The sequence below is a fragment of the Denticeps clupeoides genome, chromosome 19, assembly GCF_900700375.1.
Source record: "Denticeps clupeoides chromosome 19, fDenClu1.1, whole genome shotgun sequence".
Classification (NCBI taxonomy): Eukaryota; Metazoa; Chordata; class Actinopteri; order Clupeiformes; family Denticipitidae; genus Denticeps; species Denticeps clupeoides.
In genome coordinates this window covers 6,719,872-6,729,050 of record NC_041725.1, presented here as the reverse complement: position 1 = coordinate 6,729,050, position 9,179 = coordinate 6,719,872, and the positions used below count along the sequence as shown (strand labels likewise).

Genomic DNA, 9,179 nt, shown 5'->3' with positions numbered 1-9,179 from the left:
AGCTTGAGATAGTGGCTTTTGAGGACGGTAGATGGCGCCATTGGGCAGAATTAAATTAGGTTTAATTAGGTAAAATACCTAATACTCATCAAATCATCACCAAATTTTACATTCGTCTATTTATTTTGTTTATTTTAATTGCTGGTACTGACAGTGGATAGGCCTCTATGTACAGAGCCCCAGGTCCATACTCTCTTTTTCTAGACGATCCGATCTGAATATGTTTGTAGTGTGTGACTTTAGGATCCCTTTATGATTCATTGGTGTGGTTGGCCCAACCTATAGCTGTGGACACACTATCATTCTGGTCTTTGGTGTCTTCTGGTCTTTTGGTCTTTGGTATATTCTCATTGGCATTGAAATTGAAGTTGAAGTTGAGCTTTATTGTTCCTTTCAGCTATATAAATGTTAGACAGTACATAGTGAAAAGAAATAACGTTGCTCCGGAACCTGGAGCTACATGTAACATATGAACGATTAGACAAAGTTACATACTGACATAAAGTGCACGTGTGCGACACAGACAAACTGGGCATAAAGTGCAAACGGGACAGAGGCTGTGCAAGAATAACATTTAACAAAAAAAACATGTAGGCCACAATGAGACAGAAATTAATAATAAACGTGTGAAGTAAAATAGTGCAAATACTGCTGTGCAAAATGGAACAGTGCATAAATATATAATATTACAGATAGATAATATTACAATATAACAGAGGCTGTGCGAGTGTGGGTGTTTGTGTGAGTGTGTCAGTCCAGAGTGGAAAGTCCCTGAGTGTTCAGGTATCTGATGGCTTGTGGGATGAAGCTGTTGCAGAGTCTGGCAGTGAGGGACCGAATGCTTCGGTACCTTTTTCCAGACAGTAGGAGGGTGAAGAGTGTATGTGAGGGGTGTGTAGCTGGTGGCTTTCCTGATGCAGCGTCGGTGGTAAATGTTCGTTAGGGAGGGAAGAGAGACTCCGATGATCTTCTCAGGTGTCCTCACTTTACGCTATAGGGTCTTGTGTTCCGACACGGTGCAGTTCCCAAACCAGACAGTGATGCAGCTGGTCAGAATGCTCTCAATGGTTCCTCTGTAGAAGGTGGTGAGGATGGGTGGTGGGAGATGGGCTTTCCTCAGTTTCAACAGGAAGTTCAGATGCTGCTGGGCTTTCTTGGCTGCTGAGCTGGTGTTAAGATCCCAGGAGAGGTTCTCCTCTAAATGAACACCAAGGAACTTTGTGTTCTTGACTATCATCCACACAAGAACCGTCAATGTTCAGTGGAGAGTGGTCCCTCCGTTGTCTTCTGAAGTCAATAATCATCTCCTTTGTTTTGTCCATGTTCAGAAATGGATTGTTGACCTTACACCAGTCCGTCAGTCATTGCACCTCCTCTCTGTACCCTGACTCATCGTTCTTGCTGATGAGACCCACCACGGTCAGACTTGATGATGTGGTTGGAGATGTGCATCGCTGGGACAGCAGGGTGAACAGTATTGGACTGAGCACACAACTCTGAGGAGTTCCAGTGCTCAGTGTGGTGGTGCTGGAGATGCTGATCCGGACAGACTGAGGTCTCTCAGACAGGAAGTCTAAGATCCAGTTGCAGAGGGAGGTGTTCGGGCCCAGATCTCTCATGTTCCAGATCTCTCAGTCCTCTTCTTGAGCACACTTAAATTGCACTTAGGATTTTGCATCTATAAAACTCCCAAGTTACTGTGAGCAACGCATGTTCTTGTCAAATATCCTCTGCTAGATCTGCATATCTGTCATCATTGAAAGAAGAAAACAACGAACTTTCACTAGAACTTTGGAGTCTAAAATGTGCCCCAATGAAATAATTTCAAGTTCAGGTAACTAGCAGAAGTCCATGCTTGGGTATGCGCAGAAGCCACCCAGAGTGTAGTTTGAACTTACATGACGTCAGCTGGAGCTGCTTTTCCCTGCAGCAATTTACATGTTAATGTGTTGAGTACTTCCTGAGTAAATCTGCACAGTTTTGTTCAGTGTAGTCTAACCATTGGTCGTGTTTATAGAACTCTCACTAAATTAGTGTGACCAGAATTAAGACTGTGAAAAAGTAGATACCGTAGCCCAAAGGGGTGTATGGGGATGTCCTTTAAAAAAGCCATTATAGAGAAGCCTATTCTTAATCCAGTGGTTTTGAATCACCGTTACCATAACCCAGACATTTGAAGTTCAGTTTATATATGTTATATTGAATAGTGAATCAGGCTTAATTAAATTATTCATACAATGCATCACAATTTATCACATGGTAACAGCACTCATGTAGCTTTAGACCAGTGATGTTGTCCCGTGCATCACACCATCTTGGTCATTTTAGTTGCGTATATTGGCTTTGCATTAACATAATTTTATTGAATTGTTCACTGATGACAACAAAGCGAATAGAGAAGTGGCCCAGAACATTGTGGACTGGTGCCAGCAGAACTAACTCCAGATAAACACTGGAAAATCACTGGGCAACCAGGGTCTGGACATTGAGGCTGTGGAGAGCCACAGTTACCTTGGTGTTCATCTGAACAATAAACTGGACTGGACTCATGTACTCTGCAAATAAGAGGTTTGTAAAGACACACATATATGATTTTTCTGCTCAAGAGACTGAGTGCCATGGCTTGTTTTTGGCTGGTTGATCATTTAAAAACAATGGGCAACTGGGCATGGCACTCGGTATCTGGTTAAAAGACAGATGAAACGTGAATAATAAAAATTCCCTGAAAACTTTTTCCTGAATCATCGTTCTTCTTTTTCAAACACAACTGCAAATGATTGGCAAGAATACACAAATCCATTAAAATATCTCAAAGTGATGGACATTTGTGAATGTCAAGGATCCACACAAGAGTGAACTTTAAGGATGTCAATTCATCAAGTCCTGATGGCATAGTGCTCCAATGTCAAAGATCCTATTACAACTCATCACAAATCTCCTTTCAAATGTCTGACCTGGTCATTCACCAGACAGTTCCATCGTGTGTTCTCCAAAAATGCCATCGGGTTGTATTGTGTTTCTTTATTTGTCTTCAGTAAAGCCTGTTTTTCGTCTGGAAAAACTGAACCCATAGACATTCATCAAACCATGACACAGATTAAGTTTTTTTTTTTTTTTTTTTTATAGAGTAACATAAGCAATAAATGCTGTACACAGTACATAAGCTGCATGACTGCAGTATCTCCCAGTCAACATCCTTTTAACAGCAGTGTCTGTTCCAAGACAGGTTCAGTTTGGTCTTCAAGTCCACACGCTGGAAAACTTATTACACCGTCCTTTGTGGGATCAAGTATGTTGCAATTTATGGATAGAATCCGTAAGAGTGGGTGTGTATCCATCCACTTCAGTTCTTCCATTTCCCCTTCTTGGCTGGCAGTTGTCCCGTAGACTCCAGGTATTTGTTGACAAGCTCTTCCTGCACAGCAGGTAGGCAGGGCTGGTATCTGCTGTAATCCATAGTGTACTCCCCCTTTCCCTAAAAACCGCAGAGTACACAGCAAAGAACAAAATGAATAATGGAAAAAAAAAAAAAAAATTGTATGCAGACCTTCTAAGAATTCGTGTGATTTTCGTGTGATTGATGTTCGAATCAGACATTCGTTCACCTCTGTACCAGACCGCAACTCTGTAGAGTATCCAAACATGTCATTCAGAGGAATCTGAAAATAAAAGCAGTCGTTTTCAACATCACAATCAACTTCAAGCTTAAAATGTAGGGCTCTTACACACTTTCACAAAAGAAATTTCATAACTTTTTTAATTTTCACTTTTTAAACTTTTTAAAAATGACACTTGTACACTATATTATATTATTCTATATTTATAATTTATTTTTGGGGCAGTGGTGGCCTAGAGGTTAAGGAAGTGGCTCCGTAATCAGGAGGTTGCCACCAAGGTGCTACTGAGCAAAGCACCGTCCCCACACACTGCTCCCCGGGTGCCTGTCATGGCTGCCCACTGCTCACTCAGGGTGATGGGATTAATGCAGAGAACACTGTGTGCACCGTGTGCTGTGCTGCTGTGTATCACATGTGACAATCACTTCACTTTAATAACATCCATGTGAAATTATCTGGAAAAAAAGGACTCACATCAGCATACAGAGTAAAGTAACCTTCGGCTCCATCCTGCCCGGTAATGACACCATGGCGGCGGTTGACCCCGGCAATGACAACTCCCTGGAATTCATTGGGGGCGACGATCTCCACTGACATAATCGGTTCCAGAATTACTACGTTGGCGTTCTCCATAGCTGAAAAGAACATTTTAGCAATTCAGAACTGAGAAGTTATGTAGCTAGGTTTGTCGATGTTGCACACATTGCGCACTTTATGTCAGTCTGTAACGTTGTTTAAATGTTACATGTAGCACCACTTGAGATTTGCAACAAAGCCTGATGTGAAGTCCCACAAGAAATTCAGGGAGGCGGCTAAAGGTTGAAGGATGGTCACCTTGCTTTAAAGCACCCTCTCCAGCACGGATGAAGGAGACTTCGTTGGAGTCCACCATGTGGTGCGCCCCATCATCCAGCACAAAGCGCACCCCAGATATCTTGTGACCTGTCAGAGGGCCCTTTTCACAGGCCTCCCGGAAACCCTGCAAGGGAGTAAGAGAGAAAGAGGAGTGTGGCACTCTGAGCACGAATGAGTATCAAAATCCTGAGTTCAAATCCTTGATGCTGCCTACAGGGCTGTAAATGGAACTGCGCCCTCCTACATCAACACACTACTACCTAGCTACACTCCTGCACGCTCTCTCAGATCGGCAAACGAAAGGAGACTAAAAATTCCTTCTTCACGGGGTCTCCGATTCCAATCATGTCTGTTCTCCGTTGTTGTTGTCCCTGGCTGGTGGAACAACCTGCCCTCCTCCACACGACTAGCCGAGACTATCACCACTTTTAAGAAGAAGGTGAAAACCCTCTTATTCCAAAAATATTACAGACAAATCTAACACTTACACACGCACATGCGTACACATTGCACAAACAAATACAAAATGTATAAATACATTATAATTTTTCTTAGTCTAGCACCCAACAATCTCCGAGCATGCTCTTCAATGACAAGTCTAAGCCTTATCAGGGCTCTTAGTTTGTAAACTCGATATTCTATAGAAATCGAACGAGAATTGCTGGTGTCTTCCTATTGTAAGTCGCTTTGGATAAAAGTGTCTGCTAAATAAAGTAAAGTAAAGTAAAGTATGGATCAGAACTGTAGATAAAGCGTTTACCTTCTCCACAGCAGGCACAAATGATTTGGGTATGTTGGTGCCAATGGTCTGGTCATCAAACTCCAGTTTGGTGTAGCTCTCAGGGTCCAGAGGCTCCAGAACGCCTATGACTTTGCCATACTGTCCAGAGCCTCCAGACTGTTTTTTGTGGGTGAAGTCAAATCTACAGCAAGCAATGACAAAAAAAATACATTAGACCAGAGTAAAATCCCCACCATATACATTATGACATTATGACATGGTATAACTGCACATGATTAGTCACAGGAGCTGTGAGTGTGTGTTTTAGTGTGTATACACAGTACACTTACGGCACAGCACTTGTAACAGTCTCTCTGAAAGCCACTTTAGGTTTGCCCATCACACAGGAGCAGTTGTATTCTCTCTCCATCCTCTGCACACACACAAACATTCCATTCCAATAACACGTTACTGCCCCATCGCACCATACAATTACACAATATTACGCCAGTTAACCATACCTGAGAGTAGATCTCCAGGTGCAGCTCTCCCATGCCGGAGATGATGGTCTCCCTGCTCTCGGGGTCATAGTGCACCCTGAAGGTGGGGTCCTCACGTGTGAAGCGGTTAATGCCTTTGGAGAATTTATCAGCATCGTTCTGAGCGTTTGGAGGAGAAGAAGACGTTCATTAGTGAACTACAAACACCGCACAGCCCATGTTCAAGTTCGGTACAGGTCAGTTATGAGTCTGGAACCCAGGCTACATTATTAATAATGTTCCTTCTGACCCTGCAGCATTTAAAAGTTCTTACCTTGTTTGAAGGTTTAATGGCCATTGAGATAACTGGCTCAGGAACGTGAATGGACTCCTATGAATCCAAATCAAATTTTAATTAAACTTTTTTTTTTTTTAAATCATAAAAAATTGGTTATTCTGAAATGTACATTTGGGTTGATGGCCCATAACTCACCATGGAGAGGTTGGCATTTGACTGGGCAGTGAAGGTGTCCCCACTGGCACAGTCAATCCCAAACAGGGCACAGATGTCCCCTGCATAAGCCTCCTCCACATCCTGACACATGAAATGTGATATTCAAGCAGGTTTCAATTTCAACATTTACAATATAATATCCAAATTATTTATTTTAAAGTCATAAACGGATTCTGGACGTGACATGCATTGGACACGGACATGTTTCTGGACAAAACCAAGTTGTGTGATAGATGCACGTGTTTTATCTCACATACCTCCATCTGGTCAGCATGAAGACGCACAAGACGCTGAACTCTGACCTTCTTCCCTGTGCGCGTGTTGTAGATGTAGTCGGATTTCCGGAGACAGCCCTGGTACACTCGCACGTAGGTCAGTTGACCAAACCGCCCCGCCTATAACCGCATTGGTGAGAGGTATTGGAAAATGTTCGTATGAGCTGCTCTAGGGCAGCGGGAGGCATCGGCTCACCTCAAGTTTGAAGGCCAGACCTACGAATGGGTGCGTAGCGTCTCTGGTGGGATCCATCAGGACCTTGGTGACATCATCTGAGTCCCTAATGTAGACATTTACATTTACGGTATTTAACAGACGCCCTTACCCAGAGCGTCTTACAGTCAGTAGTTACAGGGACGGTCCTCCCCTGGAGACACTCAGGGCTAAGTGTCCTGCTCAGGGACACAATAACACTAGGCCACTACCACCCTAGTCAAGCAGAACAGTAGTTTACAGGGACGTCATACACACTCTTTGTTGAGGATGGCGTAGTTGTTGACCTCGGTGGGGTTGGGTAAATACTGCAGCACAGCGTCCAGGAGGGGCTGCACCCCTTTGTTCTTCAGGGCACTGCCCACCAGGACGGGGGTGAAGCAGCGCTGGATCGTCGCCCGGCGAACTGCAGCCTAAACGAAGTTGGACACGGTTTCAGTTTTAAAGGGCAACAAACGTGCATCCAAATTTATTTTAAAAAAAAAGACCTTCAGATCTGCCACTGTGGGAATCTTCTCTTCCAGAAACATCTCTCCCAGGACCTCATCAGCATTGGCCACACACTCCACCATCTCCTGCCTGCGGTCGGCTGCCTCTGCTCGCATCCCAGCAGGGATCTCATCCACGCGGATGTTCTGCCTACGCGGTGAAGCAGCGGACCAAATCATCATCATCATCATCATCATTTCATCACGTTGCATCATTTCTCCTTACCCAAACGGACCATCGAAGTAGATGCTGCGCTCCTCGATGAGGTCCACGATGCCCTGCATGTTCCCCTCCAGGCCGATGGGGATGTTGATGAAAGCAGCATTGTGGTTCAGTTTAGTTCTAAACCCCAAAATAAAATCCACAGTGGGTCGGTAACGGGCTGAAAGTAAAGCTTCTCGCGTTCGCGGCGCAGCTCACCTCATCTGCTGCAGGGCCCTCGCCGGGTTCGCCCCCATGCGGTCCAGTTTGTTGATGAAGGTGAGGAAGGGCACGTTGTAGCGCTTCATCTGCCTGTTCACCGTCATGGTCTGGCACTGCACCCCGCCCACCGAGCACAGCACCAAGACGGCGCCGTCCAGCACCCGCAGGGAGCGCTCCACCTCGATGGTGAAGTCCACGTGACCTGGGGGGGGGGGGGGACCTCAGTGGTAAGGAAAGCTGGAAGACAGGGAGGTTTGGAGCAGACAGGTCGCACCTGGTGTATCGATGATGTTGATGTTGTGCTGTTTCCACATGGTGTAGGTGGCAGCTGATTGGATGGTGATGCCCCTCTGCCTCTCCAGCTCCATGGAATCCATGATGGCCCCAACCCCATCCTTGCCCTTCACCTTTCAACAACAACATCAGCAACATGTACTTCTTATATGGCCCATAATCACATATGGTGTGTCTCAATGGGCTTTAACAGACCCTACAGTTGACACCCCCCACACACAAGGAAAAACTCCACACAACAAAAAAACTGTGGGACGCCCTTATCCAGAGCAACTTACAATCAGTAGTAGTATTAGGGTGGTAGGTTCAAACCCCACTTACTACCATCGTGTCCCTGAGCAAGACACGTAACCCTGAGTGTCTCCAGGGGGGATTGTAAGTCGCTCTGGATAAGGGCGTCTGGTAAATGCTGTGAATGTAGTTACAGGGACACCGTGCTCAGGGACACGGTGGTAGTAAGCAGGGTTGGTGACGGTCTGTGGTGGTGACAGGTGGTCTGGAGACAGGTCGTCCCGCAGCATCTCACCTCGTGCATCTCCGCGATGCGGCCGGTGTAGTACAGGACGCGCTCCGTCAGCGTCGTCTTCCCCGAGTCGATGTGCGCCGAGATGCCGATGTTGCGGATCCTCTCGTTCGGGATGAAGCCGGAGGAGGAGCACGGACGGCGGCTGGCCAACACGACCTGGGGCGACAGAAGCGGCACGTTTCAACTCGGACACGGACAGCAGCGCGCAAACGACGCGGCGACTCCGCCACCGACCTGCTTTACTGTCAAACCTCCGCTTTTCCTCAGGTGACGGCGACCGAGGGTCAAGCCCGCTTTCAGGACTCGCATGGTGGCTCGGTGGCCGGGGCGCCAGGTGTCAAATTCTGAATGTCACGCCGCTGCCGGCCGCCTGCGAATCTGTCGTTGTTGGATACGGCGCGCCAGAGGGGACACGTCTCGAAACGCGCGTTTTCACTATAGCGCCCCCTCCTGCTGGGGAGGGAATGTTCAGCGTGGGGTCTTTCTTTAATTCGCGATACGTGGCTTATAAAACGACACTGTTCTGTTATGACCAAAGGTTGGGAATCGTTGTTTTAGTGAAGTTCCTTGTAATTTATTTCTTGTGTGTGTGTGTGTGTGTGTGTGTGTGTGTGTGTGTGTGTGTGTGTGTTTTTAGTGTCATCTAGTGTTCGAAGTGGGTATTGCAACGTCAAGAAGTTCTTATTTATAAAACTTGATTGAACGGAGGTTGACCTTTCTAGAAGAAATACTGCATGCATCTTGTGTTTCAGGTTGCATCGCCGGTACGTAC

The 9,179-nt window shown here is 45.9% G+C and overlaps 1 protein-coding gene across 1 annotated transcript; it reads right to left on the bottom strand.

Moving 5' to 3' along the window:
* Window positions 1-3,006: 3,006 nt before the first annotated feature.
* Window positions 3,007-8,808, bottom strand: gfm1 (G elongation factor, mitochondrial 1). Its single transcript, XM_028962103.1, has 18 exons — window positions 8,642-8,808; window positions 8,408-8,563; window positions 7,862-7,994; window positions 7,585-7,789; window positions 7,390-7,506; window positions 7,164-7,314; window positions 6,934-7,088; window positions 6,658-6,742; window positions 6,444-6,581; window positions 6,166-6,267; window positions 6,007-6,063; window positions 5,715-5,852; window positions 5,544-5,626; window positions 5,233-5,395; window positions 4,452-4,596; window positions 4,092-4,252; window positions 3,606-3,659; window positions 3,007-3,475 (listed from the first exon to the last, which is right to left on the bottom strand). The coding sequence occupies exons 1-18, from the start codon at window positions 8,714-8,716 to the stop codon at window positions 3,344-3,346; spliced, it is 2,250 nt and encodes a 749-aa protein (XP_028817936.1). The 5' UTR covers window positions 8,717-8,808; the 3' UTR covers window positions 3,007-3,343.
* Between the last annotated feature and the right edge of the window lie 371 nt (window positions 8,809-9,179).

Excerpts from the sequence above, each read along its gene's own strand:
- gfm1 (XM_028962103.1), bottom strand. The coding sequence starts at position 8,716 with ATGCGAGTCCTGAAAGCGGGCTTGACCCTCGGTCGCCGTCACCTGAGG. Across the intron at positions 7,790-7,861 it reads CAACATCATCGATACACCAG|GTCACGTGGACTTCACCATC; the intron begins GTGCGACCTGTC and ends CCCCCCCCCCAG. Across the intron at positions 3,476-3,605 it reads AGTTGCGGTCTGGTACAGAG|GGAAAGGGGGAGTACACTAT; the intron begins GTGAACGAATGT and ends TGCGGTTTTTAG.